Genomic DNA, 21,340 nt, shown 5'->3' on the forward strand with positions numbered 1-21,340 from the left:
CCAAAGATATTGACTCCATGGTCAGCATTGCCTCCCAGCCATCAGATCAGATGCCCAGTGTATTGAGTGCTATTTATGGTGATTCAATCAGAGGATATAAACTCTCTGGCTGCGTTTACACAGGCAGCCCAATTCTGATCTTTTTTTTCACAAATTGGTATTTTGACCAATCAGGCCTTACTACACAGACATACTACACAATCTTGATGTTTCCTCAAAATATCAATTAGTAGAAAAAATATCAGAAATGGGCTGCCTGCATAAATGCAGCCTCTGACACTCCCATCTGTAATTGGAGAGTATCAGATTGAGCGCACCCAGTTGATGATCTGGATGTACTTGTCTGGATTTACTGAAGCATAATAAAATAACCCCACCCCCACCCACCCACTGGGGTTAACAGGGAGTCCACTCCTATGCTACAGAAGAGTTAATGGACCTGACACCTTTCTCACTCTCCTAATGCATTTTATAGGAGTGGAGGTGAACAGCAAGAACTAAGCACTCATTTGGGTTCAGTGTATATCAGACTCATTGGTCTGTAACTGCAGATGTAAATTATGCAAATAGTATAAACTTTAACTTTATTAATTAATCTAAAATAAAATCCTCCAAGAGATCAGTAGCTGAAGTACAAACTGTCAGACTGACGAGTGTAAAAGCCAACGATCAGATCTGTTAGCAAGGCAGTTTCAGCTTTATGAGGTGGGTCGTTCCACCAATTCGGTGACTTTTGAGAAGTGTAACTTTTAAACATTCATAAAGAGCACATGCATGTTCAACTTTATAAAGAAAAGAAAAAAATCCCATCTCAAGAGGAAAAATAAAAAAAATGACTCTAGTAAGTGCCAAATAAAGTAACGGGGAATCGACCATAAATCCCCTTGTGACAAGGGGAATGGAAGCTTGTTGTGTGCAACAGGGAGTGGCCATTGAATGCAAGCTTCACCCCAAAATATTAATCGTTGAAACATTTCTAGCCTGGGTAACAGGGTGGACGTGTTACGCTCGACCCGCTCAGTTTTCCACCACAAAAACAATTGTCAAAAAGAGTAGAACTAGTTCACCAGCTTTTACACTATGATTGGACTATTAGATGCTCAATTTATTTAAAAAAATTTAAGGAATAGTTTCACCATATTAAAACGAGAGTTCAGTTCACGTAAAAGGGTTGACCTTAAAATGATGGACAGTTGTAAATGAATCACTAAATCACACAAAATAAATAATAATCTTCAAAAATGGCTGACAAAGCAACAAAATAACTAGGGAATACAATGATTGGGAAAACTTGTAGAAATGTTGGGCTTAAAGGAAAAGTCCACCCAAAAACTATCTTTTGGTATTTGTTTCATTAGTCCATTGTTGATATAGTCCCAAAATGTTTTGCTTGTCACCAATCAATTTTTCAAAGATATATAACTTTCGAAATATAGAAATCATCCCTGTATGATGCATTTTGCATGATATGATGCTGCGTTATTAAGTCACAGAGGGTGCACGGAGGGACATGTCAAAATGCAGAATTTTCATACTAGCAAGTCTTTAATCATATTAAAAATCTGACATTGAATTCTCCATGTGGTCAATATTTAAGGGAACTTCAATTAGCATAACAGGTTTTAGAATTCAATATTGATGCACAATTTCTTTACGTGTTCTGTGTAATATCCTGTTGTGGTGGGGCAAACTGTGTGATTAGATCAGCTGCACTGGGTAATCTCGAGGCTATCTCGTGCTTCAGGGAACGCCCCTTACATGAGACAATACTAGCATTCAGAAATACTCTACTACTTTTTCCCAGGATCAATTAAATATTTTGATTTAAAAGATAAACGTATGCAATAAAAAATGCTTTCACACTTTGAAGCAATATAAATAAAATGTACATATGCCTGTGGAAAAAAAACATCCTGAGTATAAAACAGAAAAGAGAGAACACCTTTTGAGCTTGTAATTCACCTTCTTACAAAGACCCTTAAAAGATGTAGAAATAAAGTGCAGTTATAATACTGCCTTTGCACATTATATATAAAAAGGACAACAGTTATAGTTATACTGCATTTAGTTAGCGCTAGTGACACAACAAATGGCAACAGTTAGGAGGTAGTTAAAGCCATGCAAAGTAGTGAGCTATGTAAACCCATATTGGGAAGAGTACCTGTCGAGTGAGTATAAAAGACATGTTCACCTTCAGATGTGGCAAGTTTGAGTTATTTGAGAAAGTGAGAGCCTGTTTCTCCTCTTTGCCTGTGGAATGGATATCCCCCTGTCTCAGTTTAGTTTCTGCTTGGAGCTGCCAAAGCCAAGTAAAGTCAATCTGTATGAGTGGCCTCCTCCTCCCAGTTAACGCTAATTTACTGCAACAAGGGAGCCTCTACTAGGGGAAACTGCATGCCAGGGAGGACAGCTGGAAATAAAGATAGTTGGTAATTTGCAGAGTGTTTTCTAGAGGGAGGATATTACACAATGTACTGGTTGCTCAATAAAAAAAAGGGCCCCGTGCACAAAGCCAGGTCCATACAGAAATGGTTTGTCGACATCGGTGTGGAAGAACTTGACTGGCCTGCACAGAGCCCTGACCTCAACCCCATCGAACACCTTTGGGATGAATTGGAACGCCAACTGCGAGCCAAGCCTAATCGCTTAACATCAGTGCCCGACCTCACTAATGATCGTGGCTGAATAGAAGCAAGTCCCCGCAGCAATGTTCCAACATACTGTATAGTGGAATGCCTTCCCAGAAGAGTGGAGGCTGTTATAGCAGCAAAGGGGGGACCAACTCCATATTAAAGCCCATGATTTTGCAATGAGATGTTCGACTTTTGGTCATGTAGGGTTTGTCACACAAGCAATTAACAAAGGTGTATGGAGATGTATGCTAAATACAAAAGTATCACTAACTCATCGCAGCTCTGCCACAAAAATGGAAGAGGCAATTCCTCAAAAGAGAGAGGAATTAATTGGTTTGTCCGCCTCCAATGAAAAACCATGCATAGCTTAAAATGACTAGTATAAATTGTAAAATGTATCAGTTTCAGGTTTGAAAACTATGCCTCATAAAATTCTAGATAGTTGGGATCAGATTTTTTGGATGTCCCAATACCATGGCATCAGATTTATGAACGTATCAATTAGTTTTTTTCAATTTAAACTATTATATAAAATTCTCGCCACAAAAAGAAATGCTCAATAAATGCTCCAATATCCAGCAACTTCGCACAGCCATTGAGTAGTGGGACAACATTCCACAGGCCACAATCAACAGCATGATCAACTCTATGCGAAGGAGATATTGACTGGTTTTCTGATCCACGCCCGTACCTTTAAAAAAAAAAAGGTATGTGTGACCAACAGATGCATATCTGTATTCCCAGTCATGTATTATCCATAGATTAGGGCCTAATGATTGTATTTCAATGATTTCCTTATACGAAATTGTTGCATGTTGCTTTAAAAAAAAAATCATATTTTCCATGTCTAAACTGCCTTTGAAGACACTGTATACCACAACAAAACGGTATAATCGTGTGACATACATTGCTCTCAATGATATCCATACTGGTTATCTAGCTAAGCTGTGTACAAGTCTGTTGAATCACCACCACGGTACTGTGGCTTGGCCCTGATGAGCTGTGGATGCGACCTCTCCTTTCAGACAGTGGGGGTGTAGCGTGGGGGGAGGGTAATGGCGTAGCCTGGCGTCTGTAACAGCTAGTTAACCTCTGGTGCATGATAATGCCTAAATTCCCAGTGTGTGTTGTTAGCCTGCAGGCTGTGGCCTCTCCACGCTACCAGGACCAATGAGGCTACACATGGGAGTCAGGTCAGGGTAGGCTCCAATCCACCACCACAATCTCAGGAATTGTGTCACTGCGTACCTTTGATTCCAAACACTGATAAGGACACTTTGTTATAGAGTGGGGTTGTGTAGTATGTCTGTGAAGTACCGGCTCCCCTCACACCATGGCTTCATGTGCAGGGTGACTGACCTATAAATGCAGCTTAGCGGCAGCTCGTCCAACTGTTATTGGGTGAGCCAATCAGATTGACATATCCCAGTGACGCTGTCTGGGGGAGGGGCAGTACAGGACTGTGTAGACTTTAAGAGTATCATGACAGGGAGATTTTAGGATGGCTGGGTGTGTGTGTGTGTGTGTGTGTGTGTCTGCACATGTATGTATAAGATAAAAAACTCAGACTGCATCACATTGAGAATTATTTTACCAAAAAAGTATTGATTACAAAACAGACCATCTCGGAAAATCGAATTAAACATTATCCTCAAAGCATCCAGTGTCATCTTCATGGCTTCAGTAGAAAATTAATTCCACAATAGGATCATCATTTTAGCTCTAAGCTCTTTTCTAAGGAAAGTCTAGTTGGTGCCAGAATAAAGCAATGCAGGGGCCCACATTGGCCCCTAGGGGGCACTTTAAGGGGCATCCTCCGCTCCGCTATCCTCTCCATCACTGTCACTATCTCGGCCAGGGTGCTCGGGCATTTTGGGGTGCTCCTCAGGCACCTTCTCCTCTTGGTCCCCTTTCTCTGGTGTCTCCTGTGGGGTTTTCTCTGGGCTGGCCTCCCCTGCTGGCTCCTGCTCCATGGGGGTCTCCTCCTGGTTATCCACATTAACTGGGGGCTCGGCTTGGTCCTCCTCTGCCTGGGCTGCTGCCTCTGCCTGGGTCTGCCGAGGGGGAGGCAGGAGCTTCTGCTGTTGCTGGACATGGAAGGGAACACAGGGAAAGGGAGGAGAGTAAGGAGAGGGTGTAAGCGGGGTGCCACGGTGTCATTCCTACATTGATTTAAATGTTCATCCATATCTTGAACTCATGAGAAAATGTCTGGTAGACATGAGACCCTACCAGATTTTACACGCTGTACCAGAAAACACCATTCATATCACTGCTTATCTTGTGTCTCATCCTTTTCCCTCTCTCTCCCTGTCCTCCTGTCTCTCTCATTTCTTCCTAGCCCTCTTGGTTTGAGGACAGAATCTGTGCACATGCCTTAGGGGACAGGTTAGGGAGGGGCACCCTTCTCCCTGTTATGTTGTGGAAACAAAAAGTCCCTCTCCTCTCCTCTGCACCCCTGCCATTTCAGGCGGGTCAAGAGGGGTGGGGAGAAATGTAGCTGCACCCGTTATGCCCCCATCCCCCCTCCTCCATCCTCTACTCCCCACGGCGTAAAACAGAGGAACGCTCTCCTCTTAACTCATTCTGGTTCCCTCATCTAAAATGTTAGGCTTGTGGCCTGTTAATGCTCGGCATGCAGAACTAAAACAATTATTTTACATCTGACCTATTTCAAGCACTGCATTAAAAGGGATATTTCAGGATTTTGGCAAACTGTGTGCAGTTTGAAGGAACTTGCTAACTAGCATTAGCACAACTGCTAAGTAGCGTTAGCACAATGACTGGAAGGCTATGGTAACTGCTAGCATGCTAGTAGATACCATAGACTTCCAGTCAGTGTGCTAACGCTACTTAGCATTGGCTTGCGAAACTACCTCAAACTTCCTTCATTCTGGACAAAGACATAAAAATGGTATCCACAAATTCATCTGACTGATTGCCAAAATCCCGAAATATCCCTTTAAGAGCAGGATAACTTAGTGTAAGATGTTGTTTTGGAGCAGGTGTGTTTGTGAGTACCAGTATTAACCCATCTCAGGTGTGGATAAATACACTTATGGGTGACATTGGAGCAGCTAGCTGCGGTCTGTGCTAGGGGAGCTAGCGGTCTGTGCTAGGGGAGCTAGCGGTCTGTGCTAGGGGAGCTAGCGGTCTGTGCTAGGGGAGCTAGCGGTCTGTGCTAGGGCAGCTAGCGGTCTGTGCTAGGGCAGCTAGTGGTCTGTGCTAGGGGAGCTAGCCTTTCAAATTGATCGTGTAGTGTGTAGTATGGTAGTTACCTGTCTGTACTGCCGGGTGTAGCAAGGTCAGTAGTTACCTGTCTGTACTATCGGGTGTAGCAAGGTCAGTAGTTACCTGTCTGTACTGCCGGGTGTAGCAAGGTCAGTAGTTACCTGTCTGTACTATCGGGTGTAGCAAGGTCAGTAGTTACCCGTCTGTACTGCCGGGTGTAGCGGGGTCAGTAGTTACCTGTCTGTACTGCTGGGTGCTCTGGATCATGTGCATGTACATGTTGTAGACAAGGTTGGCCATCTCCGGCATGTTCTTGATCACCTGGTCAGGCTGGGACGAGCGAGGCTCTCTCTGAGGGAAGACAAGAAAGGTAGGGAAAGGAAGGGAGAGAGAGAGGTAGGGATAGGAAGGGAGAGAGAGAGAGGTAGGGATAAGAAGGGAGAGAGAGAGAGGTAGGGAGAGAGAGAGAGGTAGGGATAGGAAGGGAGAGAGAGAGGTAAGGATAGGAAGGGAGAGCGAGAGAGGTAGGGATAGGAAGGGAGAGGTAGGGATAGGAAGGGAGAGCGAGATTGGTAGGGATAGGAAGGGAGAGAGAGAGAGGTAGGGATAGGAAGGGAGAGAGAGAGAGGTAGGGATAGGAAGGGAGAGAGAGGTAGGGATAGGAAGAGAGAGAGGTAGGGATAGGATGGGAGAGAGAGAGGTAGGGATAGGAAGAGAGAGAGGTAGGGATAGGATGGGAGAGAGAGAGGTAGGGATAGGAGGGAGAGAGAGAGAGGTAGGGATAGGAAGGGAGAGAGAGAGAGGTAGGGATAGGAGGGCGAGAGAGAGAGGTAGGGATAGGAAGGGAGAGAGAGAGAGGTAGGTAGGTAAAGGAAGGGAGAGAGAGGTAAGTAAAGGAAGGGAGAGAGAGAGAGAGGTAGGTAAAGGAAGGGAGAGAGTGAGAGGAAGGGAGAGAGAGAGAGAGGTAGGGATAAGAAGGGAAAGAGAGATTGTTTACAGGTTTTTCCTTTCTCCCTTCAGTCCTATTCAAAGTAATTAGTTTAGACCGTTCCTACTCACTATCAATGTGAGTGACAGAGAGAGATGTCGACAGACAAAGGGAGAGAGGGATACACAAATCGGGAGACAGCATGGGGAGGAGGGCGAGTTGAATATTCACTCAGCTGCATTAATGCCTCCTAAACAGAAGTAATACGCTGGAATTGCAGTGGTCCACTGGGCTGTGTGTGTGTGTGTGTATGTGTGTATGTGTATATGTGTGTGTGGAGGGAGCAGGAAGCTGCCGTGTTTTAAAACAAGACTGTGCAGTGGTTCCATTGCAGTAAAAACATTTAAGGGGAAGCAGTTAAGTGCAACTCACCCGCAGCATTAGAATTACAATACATTAGCAAATTCACGTTTCACCATCTCATGTCATCAAGGACAACTAAGCATAGACAAACTGAATATTACATGATTTCTCTATGTGCTTTACAACAGGTCCTAGATGATATGGTCTATAATGAGTACGGCTTACAGTGATGGTAATGACTGATCCCAAATTAGTGGTTCTGAGGAGAAAGTGAAGCATCTGGGTCTGGACTCTCTGATCGGTCAGAGCTTAACGGGGTGGGGGCACATGTGAGCGCCCCAAAAGAGCTGTCTCCCCGGGAACTGGAGCTCTTGTGCCAATGTGTGTGTGTGTGTGTGTGTGTGTGTGTGTGTGTGTGTGTGTGTGTGTGTGTGTACGTGCATACCTGTGCCACGAGGAGGGGCTAGAGGGGCTTACAGTAGACCCTCCCAGAAAGAAAGAAGCAAGCGAACCCCCATCCCCCCCGATAGTGTGTATGAAAGTGTGTGTGTGTGTGTGTGTGTGTGTGTGTGTAAAAAAACATATACAAGCTGGCATGCTTGTGTGTGTGTGTATTAGTCTCTGTGTGTGCATATGCGTGTGCGAGTGTGATTGTTAGTGTGTGTGTGTATGCATGCAACAGTGTGTGTGGGTGTGTGTGTACTAACGGGCTGTCCCTGTGTGTAGTACTCGTTGGGTCTGATGTGGAGCTTCATGGGTCTGGCAGTGAGCTGGTTGAAGGCAGGGGTCAGCTCAAAGCAGTTCTGGAACAGACTGACCCGAGCAAAGATGTACAGGCCCAGCCTGGACCTGGACATGGCTACCACTAACCGCCTCACATCCCTGTAGAGAGAGAGGGGGAGGGTGGAGAGAGAGAGGGAGAGAGAGAAATATTACATTTCAAACCACTTCATTGAGTCAAATAAAGAGCACCAGCATTGGCAGTTGGCACATATTGCCTCTAAATCGCAAGTTCATACACTATCTACACACCTCTCACTCCAAAGCAAGAGTCGAGAGTGGGAGAGAAAAAGAGGGATGATTGGGAAATAATTTGGAAAGGAGAGAAAGGGACAGATGAGAGAACAAAAGAAAAGAGGCTAAAGAGACCGCAGCAAAGGTGAGGAAGAAATACAAACAGACAGAAAGAAAGAGGGCGGGAGACACAGTGCCTTTAGAAAGTATTCACACCCCTCGACCTCTTCCACATTTTGTGTTACAGCCTGAATTTAAAATGGATTCAATTGAGATTTGTCGTCACTGGCCTACACACAATACCCCACTTTGGATGGTGTAGAAAGTGTGTGTGTAAAAAAACATATACAAGCTGGCATGCTTGTGTGTATTAGTCTCTGTGTGTGTGCATGTGTGAGTGTGATTGTTAGTTAGTGTGTGTGTATGCATGCAACAGTGTGTGGATGGTGTATTGATTTGTATCAATACACCCAGTCATTACAAAGACAATGGCGTTGTTTCATTATTAATACTATATGAGCAAAAAATATTCCACTTTATTTGGAATGGCAAGCCAGACAAAATTAAACAGGCCTATTTATATAATTAATATGAATTCGGAAGGCTAAAATGATTAAATATTAAAGCATTGAACCTCTCACTAAAGGCTTCAGTCAAACAAAAATTACACTTAAATCCGAACTAGTTCTCCAGCAGACTAGTAAGAATGGCACACCCTATGTTCAAAAAAGGAATTTTTCCATTTATTACAACTTCTCACTTTCGGTTATTACCGCAACAATGGATGAGGCAAGTAACTTGCTCGTCGGCCATGCATAAAATACCAACATTTGGGAAGAGATTTTTGATGTGCCGATTCCATGGCACCGGGTTTATGAACTGATACACAAAACAACGCTGGATTCAAAACGTAAGAGTTTTTCAATTTAAATTATTTTAAAAATTATTGCAATCAATAGCATGTTATGTGTATGGGGGATACAACAATCCCAGCTCGGCAGATTTTGCTGTGAAGAGACAGAATCATTAGATCATTTGTTTTGGTACTGCCCATATGTAGCTTGTTTTTGGTCGCAGGTTCAGGAATGGCTGAAAAACCCCACATAATTTACTTAAAGTTATCTTTGCAAATAGCACTGCTGGGTGACTTGAAAAGCCACGGTCAGTCGATCAATAATATAATTGTACTTTTAGTAAAGGTATTAATCTTTCATTTAGAATCTGTGGAAACTATGAGAATAGAAAGGCTCAGAACTTTTGTGAAACATCACAGCACAGTTGAAAACCTGGATAGTTTTTAAAGATAGCTGGAAGGGGTTGAGGGTAGCTGGGTGGGCTAAAAAAAGTAAAGAGATAGCTAATGTAAAATGTACCGTGTCTGTGTACTGTGTCCTTCGGAAAGTATTCAGACCCGTTGACCTTTTCCACATTTTGTTACGTTACAGCCTTATTCTAAAATGGATGAATTAACAAATAGATTTAGCAATCTACACACAATACCCCATAATGATGAAGCAAAAACAGTTTAGAAATTGTTGCTAATTTATAAAAAATAAAAGAGAAATACCTTATTTACATAAGTATTCAGACCCTTTGCTATGAGACTCGAAATTGAGCTCATCCTGTTTCCATTGATCATCCTTGAGATGTTTCTACAACTTGATTGGAGTCCACCTGTGGTAAATTCAATTGATTGGACATGATTTGGAAAGGCACACACCTGTCTATATAAGGTCCCACAGTTGAAAGTGCTTGTCAGAGCAAAAACCAAGCCATGAGGTCAAAGGAATTGACCAAGAACCCGATGGTCACTGACAGAGCTCCAGAGTTCCTCTGTGGAGATGGGTGAATCTTCCAGAAGGAATACCAACTCTGCAGCACTCCACCAATCAGGCCGTTATGGTAGAGTGGCCAGACGGAAGCCACTCCTCAGTAAAAGGCACATGACAGGCCGCTTGGAGTTTGCCAAAAGGCACATAAAGACTCTCAAACATTGAGAAACAAGATTCTCATTTACATAAGTATTCAGACCCTTTACTCAGTACTTTGTTGAAGCACCTTTGGCAGTGAATTCAGCATCAAGTCAAATCAAATTGTATTTGTCACATGCACCGAATACAATACAGTGAAATGCTTACTTAACCAACAATGCAGTTTTAAGAAAGAATACACCAAAAAAACACAAATAAATACAATATAAAATACGAAATAAAAGTAACAAATAATTAAAGAGCAGCAGTAAAAATAACAATAGCGAGGCTATATACAGGGGGTATACAGGTGGAAGAGTTTCTCCCACTCTTCTCTGCAGATCCTCTCAAGCTCTGTCAGGTTGGATGGGAAGCGTTGCTGCAAAGCGGTTTTCAGGTCTCTCCAGAGATATTCGATCGGGTTCAAGTCCGGGCTCTGGCTGGGCCACTCAAGGACATTCAGAGACTTGTCCAAAAGCCACTCCTACGTTGTCTTGGCTGTGTGCTTAGGGTCGTTGTCCTGTTGGAAGGTGAACTTTCACCCCAGTCTCAGGTGCTGAGCGCTCTGGAGCAGGTTTTCATCAAGGATCTCTCTGCACTTCGCTCCGTTCATCTTTGCCTCGATCCTGACTAGTCTTCCAGTCCCTGCTGCTGAAAAACATCCCAACAGCATGATGCTGCCATCACCATGCTTCACCGTAGGGATGGTGCCAGGTTTCCTCCAGACATGACGCTTGGCATTCAGGCCAAAGAGTAATCTTGGTTTCATCAGACCAGAGAATCTTGTTTCTCATGGTCGGAGAGTCTTAAGGTGCCTTTTGGAAAACTCCAAGCGGGCTGTCGTGCCTTTTACTGAGAAGTGGCTTCTGTCTGGCCACTCTACCATAAAGGCCTGATTGGTGGAGTGCTGCAGAGATGGTTGTCCTTCTGGAAGGTTCTCCCATCTCCACAGAGGAACTCTAGAGCACTGTCAGAGTGACCATCGGGTTCTTGGACACCTCCCTGACCAAGGCCCTTCTCCCCCGATTGCTCAGTTTGGCCGGGCGGCCAGCTCTAGGAAGAGTCTTGGTGGATCCAAACTTCTAGTGCTGCATCAGATGACCTGGCCTCCACAATCCCCCGACAACCCAATTGAGATGGTTTGGGATAAGTCGGATGACAGAGTGAAGGAAAAGCAGCCAACAAGTGCTCAGCATATGTGGGAACTCCTTCAAGACTGTTGGAAAAGCATTCCAGGTGAAGCTGGTTGAGAGAATGCCAAGAGTGTGCAAAGCTGTCATCAAGGCAAAGGGTGGCTATTTGAAGAATCTCAAATATAAATATATTTTGATTTGTTTAACACTTTTTTGGTTACTACATGATTCCATATGTGTTATTTCATAGTTTTGATGTCTTCACTATTATTCTACAATGTAAAAAATAGTAAAAATAAAGAAAACCCCTTGAATGAGTAGGTGTGTCCAAACTTTTGACTGGTAGTGTATGTAAATAAGGTATCTGTTTTTTATATTTTTAATAAATTTGCAAACATTTCTAAAAACCTGTTTTCGCTTTGTCATTATGGGGTTTGTGTGTAGAATGATGAGAAATTATTTTTTTCTTCATCAAATTTTAGAATAAAGCTGTAACATAACAAAATATGGAAAAAGTCAAGGGGTCTGAATACTTTGCTGTTTAACTCTTTATCATGGTTGGTGTCTTGACGGATTTGCCCAAAATCATGAGACATAAAACATTACTTTTTTGTCCTTGCATTTATGGCAGTGTAAGAATTAATCAGTTCAATTACACATTGAACTTGAACCCTGTAAGAATCCTGGATCTAGCTGTCGCACAGTTTTTTTTTTATAGAGATGTAACTACATAACATTTTGTGTCTTCTTATGTTACGGGGTGAAAACAGTTTTCATTGGCACACAAATCCAAAATAATGTATGCACTGCAAAATCCAATGCTTTCTAACCGAAAGAGTCACCTTACCTTGATACTTAAAACCTAAATCGATACTGTCATTAACGTGGTTCTTCAATACGCATAATACTTGTTCAATTTCAAGACTCATGAATACTTACGTAAATAAGGTATTTATATTTCTTATTTTTAATACATTTGCAAATATTCCTAAAAATGTCTTTTCACTTTGTCGTCATGGGGTATTGTGTGTAGATTAATGAGGGAAAAAAAATAATTTAATCAATTTTAGAATAAGGCTGTAATTTAACAAAATGTAGAATAGGTCAAGGGGTCTGAATACTTTCCGAATGCACTGTAGCCATGTTCCCCCCTTATATCTTAATGTAATGACATAAAACAATTGGCAGATTATCATCAATGACTTATCAACAGCTGTAACAAGTTGTCCAGGGTAGGAAATCCTCACTGATACCCTGGTTTATAGAAAGACCCATATACTGTATATAGAATACTACTAGAATACTTCAGCTGGTGTAGAGCAAAGCTAACTGCATAGGGCTCTACAGTGCAACCATTTTACTCGCATATGCACCTAAATATTTTGCTGTGTGACTTTTAATTTAGGAGCACCAGTGCACCTAGAAAAATTAAAGGATTCCAGCTTTAATCTCAAATATTTTTCATTGTGCTCCTACATTTCTTTGTGTGTGCCAAAAAAATGTCACACGTGCTCCTTGCTGTACCAGCATCTCCAGCTCTACTGGCACTGATCCTGTCAACATGGGCTGAGGTAAATGCTTTTTGTGGGAGAAGGAAGGAGATTTCTCTGGCTTATTCAAGGAGCTCTGGTGAGATACTAAACGATCTTTGGCTCTGTGTGTAAAGCTCTGGAATAGACACAAACGTACATTCATACACAGACAAGATATGGAATGTGAAACAGACACGAGTAAACCACGAGATTAGGAGATGAATCTACCCTTGTGTGGTGTGTTGTGTTAAACTGTGTGTAGGCGTGTGTGTAGTAAGTCTTCAGTTAACAAGGCAACGACAAGTCACAAGAATGTGGACAATGGAAAAGCTACCTAAAAACACATCACTGCCACAGAAACAAACCACAAGAGGAGCCCTCCAATCAGCAAAGAGCCTGACAAAAGAGAAGCCAATCAGAAGCAGTCTTTGCCTAGGGAAACAGCTCTGTGTGTAGGGGTAGGGGACGCCCACCTGGGTTGTTCCCTGACATGAGGAGCCATGTAGAGGGGCAGTGTGTGTGTGTGTCTGTCAGGGTGTGTCTGTGTCACCCTGAATGTCTTCTCTTTGGTGTGTGTGTTAACGTTAGTGTATACCAGCACATGTGTGTGGCTGTGCACCTGTCAGAGTGTGTCTGCGTCTGAGTGTGACCCTGTGTGTCCCAGTACATGTGTGTGTGCTCCTGTCACAGTGTGTATGTCTCTGTATGTCTCCCTCCCTGTGTTTGTCTCAGTGGGAGGGCTTCTGCTAGGCTGTCAGATCGAGAGGTTAGCTTGTCAGGGAGGGGTCAGCTCGTTAGGGAGGGGTCAGCTCGTCAGGGAGCTGTCAGCCCGTCAGGGATGGGTCTGCTCGTCAGGGAGCTTTCAGCCCGTCATGGATGGGTCAGCCCTTCATTTGGTCAGATGCACGGTAGCGGGTTGCTATTAGCGGAGTGGAATGTAGCGAGGTAAAACCGCTGTACGGGAGCGAGAGAGCTCAGCGTGGGACTGACAGCAGCGGAATTTCCCACAAATCACTGCTTTCCCACCCATTCAGAAAGGCCACCAAGATTTTTATGAAGTTAGCACAGTCACACTCACATGGAGATCCTCTCTAGCTTGATGTATTTCTATGCTCAAAACACAAGCAGAAAGTGTTGTTATTGACTTGGCCAAAAGTGGTTTAATGTCTATCATATCATAAAGTAGACAGCCATTCAAAAATAAAACTTACAATGTGAAACCATTGACAAAATGCTCATGTCTTTCAGTGCAGTTACAAAACAGTATCTCCTCTCCCCATAAAGGAGAGGATTGATGGGCTGGCAGTGAAGTTGTACGGAGGGGCCAGGGATAGTCGCATATTTATCTTGTTGTCGGCACCCCGGCCTGCCCTCTTGTTTTAAAACCCACTTCACGTCGGACAGAGAATGTAATGTGAATTAGGCAGAAGGGTGTAATCTCCTGTGTGAGATTAAATGGGCGATAGGCGAGACGAGGGCAGGCCGGGGTGCCGACAACAAGATAAACATGCGACTCTCCCTGGCCCCTCCACACCACTTCACTGCAAGCCCATCAATCCTCTCCTTTATAAAACACAGAGTAATGGGAGTTTTCAAGAGTTTTTAGACTTCAATTTCAGTCAGCCGCATCGCGGCTCCAATGGGGTATAGGGCTATCTACTAAAACACATTACACCAGTGCACCCACCATAATTGATCACACGGCGGGGCAGTGTGTGTGTGGGTGTCCTGGTACAGAGAGCTAAAACACTGTAGCAGTGTTTTGCCTGGTGTTTAATATGCAGCATATTAAGGAAGAAGGGTCATTACACAGGTGCACCTTGTACCGGGGACAATAAAAGGTCACTAAAATGTGCAGTTTTGTAACAAAGCATAATGCCACAGATGTATCAAGTTTTGAGGGCGTGTGCAATTGGCATGCTGACTGCAACGTCGTTTTAGAGAATTTGGCAGTACGTCCAAATGGCCTCACAACCGCAGACCACGTATAACCACGCCAGCCCAGGACCTCCACACCCGGCTTCTCAAGGACATTCAGAGAATTGTCCCGAAGCCACTCCTGCATTGTCTTGGCTGTGTGCTTAGGGTCGTTGTCCTGTTGGAAGGTGAACCTTTGCCCCAGTCTGAGGTCCTGAGTGCTCTTGAGCAGGTTTTCATCAAGGATCTCACTGTACTTTGCTCCATTCATCTTTGCCACATGACAGCCCGCTTGGAGTTTGGATCCTGACTAGTCTCCCAGTCCCTGCCGCTGAAAAACATCCCCACAGCATGATGATGCCACCACCACCATGCTTCACTGTAGGGATGGTGCAAGGTTTCCTCAAGATGTGACGCTTGACATTCAGGCCAAAGAGTTCAATCTTGTTTTCATCAGACCAGAGAATCTTGTTTCTCAGGGTCTGAGTCCTTTAGGTGCCTTTTGGCAAACTCCAAGTGGGCTGTCATGTGCCTTTTACTGAGGAGTGGCTTCTGACTGGCCACTACCATAAATACCTAATTGGTGGAGTGCTGCAGAGATGGTTGTCCTTCTGGAAGGTTCTCCCATCCCCACATAGGAACTCTAGTGCTCTGTCAGTGACCATCGGGTTCTTGGTCACCTCCCTGGAGGCCCACTGTGTTCTGGAGGCCCACTGGACCTTCAATGCTACAGACATTTTTGGGTACACTTTCCCAGATCGGGTGCCTCGACACAATCCTGTCTCAGAGCTCTACGGACAATTCCTTCAACCTCATGGCTTGGTTTTTTCTCTGACATGCACTGTCAACTGTGGGACCTTATATAGACAGGTGTGTGCCTTTCCAAATCATGTCCAATCAATTGAATTTACCACAGGTGGATTCCAATCAAGTTGTAGAAATCTCAAGGATGCACCTGGGCTCAATTTCAAGTCTCATAGCAAATGGTCTGAATACTTATGTAAATAAGGTATTTCTGTAATACATTTGCTAACATTTCTAGAAACCTGTTTTCGCTTTGTCATTATGGGGTATTGTGTGTAGATTGCTGAGGAATAACATTTATTTAATAAATGTTGGAACAAGGCTGTAACGTAACAAAATGTGGAAAAAGTCAAGGGGTCTGAATACTTTCCGAAGGCACTGTATGCAGCATATTAAGCAAGAGGGGTTAGGGTTGTCTGGTGTTTAATATGCAGCGTTTTAAGCAAGAGGGGCTCGTCAGTATCTCGTATCAGCCTGGAAATTCAAGGTATTTTCACTAGGCATCAATTCAGAAAGGAGAGTGAGGGAGGGAAAAAGAGAAAGGGAGATCGAGGAGAGTAGAGAGAGAAACAAAGAGTAATAGAGAAAAAGAGAAGCGTAAAAGTAGGAAAGAGAAAGGGAGAGTGAAAGAGCAGGAGAGAAAAAAGAGAGAGGGAAAGAGAAAAAGACAGTAAGAAAAAATAAAGGGTAAGAGAGAGGGAAAGACCCCAAACTTAACCCAGGCGAGTGGTTACAAAGAGGGCTCTCTAAATCTTGTAATAGGCCATTTAAAAAAAACTGATGGGGAAGCTGCTCTTTGTTCGATACTCTCACCCCGATACTCTTTACACAGCTGAACTTAATAATCGCTGCAGCTGAACTTTTAAAAATGTCGTTATTATTTTCCACCTCGTCCTCAAAAGCTTCATCCACCCTGTGCGTGACATGGGAAATAAGTCTGTAAAGACTTAACATTTTCAGCAACTTTTTCAGTCCACATTTATTCACACCAAGAGGCTCTTTAAAAAGAGGTATTTAAAAAGAGCTCTCTGGGGGTAAAGCGACTGTTTTTGGTGTTGTGTATTTCTGTTTAGTGTGTGTGGTAAAGTGCCTACCTCAGGTGTCCGACAGCTCTGGTGCGGACCAGTGAGAGGATGATGTAGTCATTCTGCTGACCCTGGAACCTGTCCACCGTCGTCACCTAGAGACAAACACACACACGGATTTAGTTAAAATGTTCACGAGCGAGTGTGTGAGCTTTGCTCCCTTCCTAGAAATTCAGAGGGCAGTGGATCTTTTTAGGGAGGTGGGTATGATGTTGTTCCTGCTGTTATCCTGGTGGGCCACAAGGAGAGGCAGGCGGGTGTAATACGGCTTTGAGGGGCCCAGCCCAGGGTATTTCCTTACAGTACCCAGGCTGCTTACCTGGCCCTCACTGACTCAGGGCCACAACACATCACAGGCCACAAACACACACAGAGACTATATTTAGGGCTATTTTAGGGAGATGGAGGTGAGGGGAGAGAAATGGATTGGGCCTGTCCCTCAGAAGCCGAGGAATCGCGTGTCAGGCAAGTTGCTTTATTCCCCGGTAATCCTGCCCTTATAAGAAGCACATTTCAAATACTTACATTTTCTTGCAGTGAGGAAAAGAGCTGATTTTGGGAGGCTTTATTGTTGACCTTGTGCGATAATGTTGCATACAGTATGCAATAGGTTGAGCTGTCTACTAAAGTGACGACTTTAGTTGAAATACCCAGTATCCATCGAACCCCTCATCCTATGCTTTGTGCATTGCAGAAGGTTTAGGACTTAACATTTACATTTACATTTACGTCATTTAGCAGACGCTCTTATCCAGAGCGACTTACAAATTGGTGCATTCACCTTATAGCCAGTGGGATAACCACTTTACAAATTATTTTTTTTTATTTTTTTGGGGGGGGTGGGGTAAGGGGGGGGTTAGAAGGATTACTTTATCCTATCCCAGGTGTTCCTTAAAGAGGTGGGGTTTCAAATGTCTCCGGAAGGTGGTGAGTGACTCCGCTGTCCTGGCGCTGTGAGGGAGCTTGTTCCACCATTGGGGTGCCAGAGCAGCGAACAGTTTTGACTGGGCTGAGCGGGAACTGTGCTTCAGCAGAGGTAGGGGAGCCAGCAGGCCAGAGGTGGATGAACGCAATGCCCTCGTTTGGGTGTAGGGACTGATCAGAGCCTGAAGGTACGGAGGTGCCGTTCCCCTCACAGCTCCGTAGGCAAGCACCATGGTCTTGTAGCAGATGCGAGCTTCAACTGGAAGCCAGTGTAGTGTGCGGAGGAGCGGGGTGACGTGAGAGAACTTGGGAAGGTTGAACACCAAACGGGCTGCGGCATTCTGGATGAGTTGTAGGGGTTTAATGGCACAGGCAGGGAGCCCAGCCAACAGCGAGTTGCAGTAATCCAGACGGGAGATGACAAGTGCCTGGATTAGGAAATGTGCGCACAGGAAGCGGCACACTTAACCAGTGAAACATTCAAAAACATTGTACCCATACATGGGTGTTGACTGGAATGGTCTAGGACAGGGGTTCCCAAACTTTTTTGGCCCACGACTATCATTTGTTTTTCAACAAGACAATGACCCAACACACCTCCAGGGTGTTTAAGGGCTATTTGACCAAGAAGGAGAGTGATGGAGTGCTGCATCAGATGACCTGGCCTCCATCATCCCCTGACAACCCAATTGAGATGGTTTGGGATAAGTCGAACGACAGAGTGAAGAAAAAGCAGCCAACAAGTGCTCAGCATATGTGGGAACTCCTTCAAGACTGTTGGAAAAGCATTCCAGGTGAAGCTGGTTGAGAGAATGCTAAGAGTGTGCAAAGCTGTCATCAAGGTAAAGGGTGGCTATTTGAAGAATCTCAAATATAAAAAATATTTTGTTAAACACTATTTTGGTTACTACATGATTCCAACTCAGCAAAAAAAGAAACGTCATCTCACTGTCAACTGCGTTTATTTTCAGCAAACTTAACATGTGTAACCTGCAAGTTCCCAGACATTTCTGGGGGAATAGCCCTAGCCTTAGCCCTCACCCTCCGATCCAGCAGGTCCCAGACGTGCTCAACGGGATTGAGATCTGGGCTCTTCGCTGGCCATGGCAGAACACGGACATTCCTGTCTTGCAGGAAATCACGCACAGAACGAGCAGTATGGCTGGTGGCATTGTCATGCTGGAGGGTCATGTCAGGATGAGCCTGCAGGAAGGGTACTACATGAGGAAGGAGGATGTCTTCCCAGTAATGTACAGCGTTGAGATTGCCTGCAATGACAACAAGCTCAGTCCGATGATGCTGTGACACACCGCATCAGACCATGACGGACCCTCCACCTCCAAATCGATCCCGCTCCAGAGTACAGGCCTCGGTGTAACGCTCAATCCTTCAATGATAAACGCGAATCCAACCATCACTCCTGGTATGACAAAACTGCGACTCATCAGTGAAGAGCACTTTTTGCCAGTCCTGTCTGGTCCAGCGACGGTGGGTTTGTGCCCATAGTCGATGTGGTTGCTGGTGATGTCTGGTGAGTACCTGCCTTACAACAGGCATACAAGCCCTAAGTCCAGCCTCTCTAAGCCTATTGCGGACAGTCTGAGCACTGATGGAGGGATTGTGCGTTCCTGGTGTAACTCGGGCAGTTGTTGTTGCCATCCTGTACCTGTCCCGCAGGTGTGATGTTGGGGTGTACCGATCCTGTGCAGGTGTTGTTACACGTGGTCTGCCACTGCGAGGACGATCAGCTGTCCGTCCTGTCTCCCTGTAGCGCCGTCTTAAGGCGTCTCACAGTACGGACATTGCAATTTATTGCCCTGGCCACATCTGCAGTCCTCATGCCTCCTTGCAGCATGCCTAAGGCACGTTCACGCAGATGAGCAGGGACCCTGGGCATCTTTCTTTTGGTGTTTTTCAGAGTCAGTAGAAAGGCCTCTTTAGTGTCCTAAGTTTTCATAACTGTGACCTTAATTGCCTAAGCTGTAAGCTGTTAGTGTCTTAACGACCGTTCAACAGGTGCATGTTCATTAATTGTTTGTGGTTCATTGAACAAGCATGATAAACAGTGTTTAAACCCTTTACAATGAAGATCTGTGAAGTTATTTGGATTTTTATGAATTATCTTTGAAAGACGGTCCTGAAAAAGGGACGTTTCATTTTTTGCTGAGTTTGTTATTTCATAGTTTTGACGTCTTAACTATTATTTTACAATGTAGAAAATAGTAAAAATAAAGAAAAACCCTTCATGTAGTAACCAAAAATATATATTTTAGATTTTAGATTCTTTAATGTAGCCACCCTTTGCCTTGATGACAGCTTTGCATTCTCTCAACCAGCTTCATGAGGTAGTCACCTGGAATGCTTTTCCAACAGTCTTGAAGGAGTTCCCACGTATGCTGAGCATTTGTTGGCTGCTTTTCCTTCACTGTGCGGTCCAACTCATCCGAAACCATCTCAATTGGATTGAGGTTGGGTTATTGTGGAGGCCTGGTCATCTGATGCAGCACTCCATCACTCTCCTTCTTGGTCAAATAGCCCTTCACAGCCTGGAGAAGTGTTTTGGGTCATTGTCCTGTTGAAAAACAAACGATAGTCCCACTAAGCGCAAACCAGATGGGATGGCGTACCGCTGTAGAATGCTGTGGTAGCCATGCTGGTTAAGTGTGCCTTGAATTCTAAATAAATCACTTGATAGTGTCACCAGCAAAGCACACCCACACCACCTCCTCCATGCTTCACAGTGGGAACCACACATGCGGAGATCATCCGTTCACCGACTCTGCGTCTCACAAAGACACGGTGATTGGAACCAAAAATCTCATAGCGCTTGATGGGTTTTGCGACTGCACTTGATGGACTGTCGTTTCTCTTTGACAAAAGGACAGATTTCCACCGGTCTAATGTAGATTCATTGTGTTTCTTGACCCAAGCAAGTCGCTTCTTCTTACTGGTGTCCTTTAGTAGTGCTTTCTTTGCAGCATTTCGACCATGAAGGCCTGATTCATGCAGTCTCCTCTGAACAGTTGATGTTGAGATGTGTCTGTTACTCGAACTCTGTGAAGCATTTATTTGGGCTGCAATCTGAGGTGCAGTTTACTCTAATGAACTTATCATTTGCAGCAAAGGTAACTCTGGGTCTTCCTTTCCTGTGGCGGTCCTCATGAGAGCCAGTTTCATCATAGCGCTTGATGTTTTTTGCGACTGCACTTCAAGAAACGTTCAAAGTTCTTGACATTTTCCGGATTGACTGACCTTTGTGTCTGTTTTTTTTAGCTTTTCTTGCCATAATATGGACTTGGTCTTTTACCAAACAGGGCTATCTTCTGTATACCACCCCTACCTTGTCACAACACAACTGATTGGCTCAAACGCATTAAGAAGGAAAGAAATTCCACAAATTAACTTTTAAGAAGGCACACCCGTTAATTGAAATGCATTCCAGGTGACTACCGCATGAAGCTGGTTGAGAGAATGCTAAGAGTGTGCAAAGCTGTCATCAAGGCAAAGGGTGGCTACTTTGAAGAATATAAAATATATTTGGATTTGTTGAACACTTTTTTGTTTACTACATGATTCCATATGTGCTATTTCATAGTTTTGATGTCTTCACTATTATTCTACAATGTAGAAAATAGTAAAAATCAAGAAAAACCCTGGAATGAGTAGGTGTCCAAACTTTTGACTGGTACTATATATATATTTTTTTATTCTCCCGCGACCCCATTTTCATATCAGGCGACCCCCCTAGTTTGGGAACTGCTGGTCTAGGAGATTGAGCATGCACAATGTGTATCCCAGTACTAAGA

General features: G+C 44.1%; 1 protein-coding gene across 1 annotated transcript in view; it reads right to left on the reverse strand.

The window, feature by feature from the left end:
* Nucleotides 1-4,206: 4,206 nt before the first annotated feature.
* Nucleotides 4,207-21,340, reverse strand: part of LOC311102654 (RNA helicase aquarius-like) — a gene marked incomplete at its 5' end in the record, with an annotated part of 127,971 nt that continues 110,837 nt past the window's right edge. The window contains 4 exon segments of the mRNA XM_084144015.1: nt 4,207-4,720; nt 6,102-6,215; nt 7,863-8,037; nt 16,620-16,705. Of these exon segments, the coding sequence (XP_084000141.1) occupies nt 4,436-4,720; nt 6,102-6,215; nt 7,863-8,037; nt 16,620-16,705 (660 nt within the window). The 3' untranslated portion in view covers nt 4,207-4,435.

The sequence above is a fragment of the Coregonus lavaretus genome, assembly GCF_964263955.1.
Source record: "Coregonus lavaretus genome assembly, chromosome: 27".
Lineage (NCBI taxonomy): Eukaryota > Metazoa > Chordata > Actinopteri > Salmoniformes > Salmonidae > Coregonus > Coregonus lavaretus.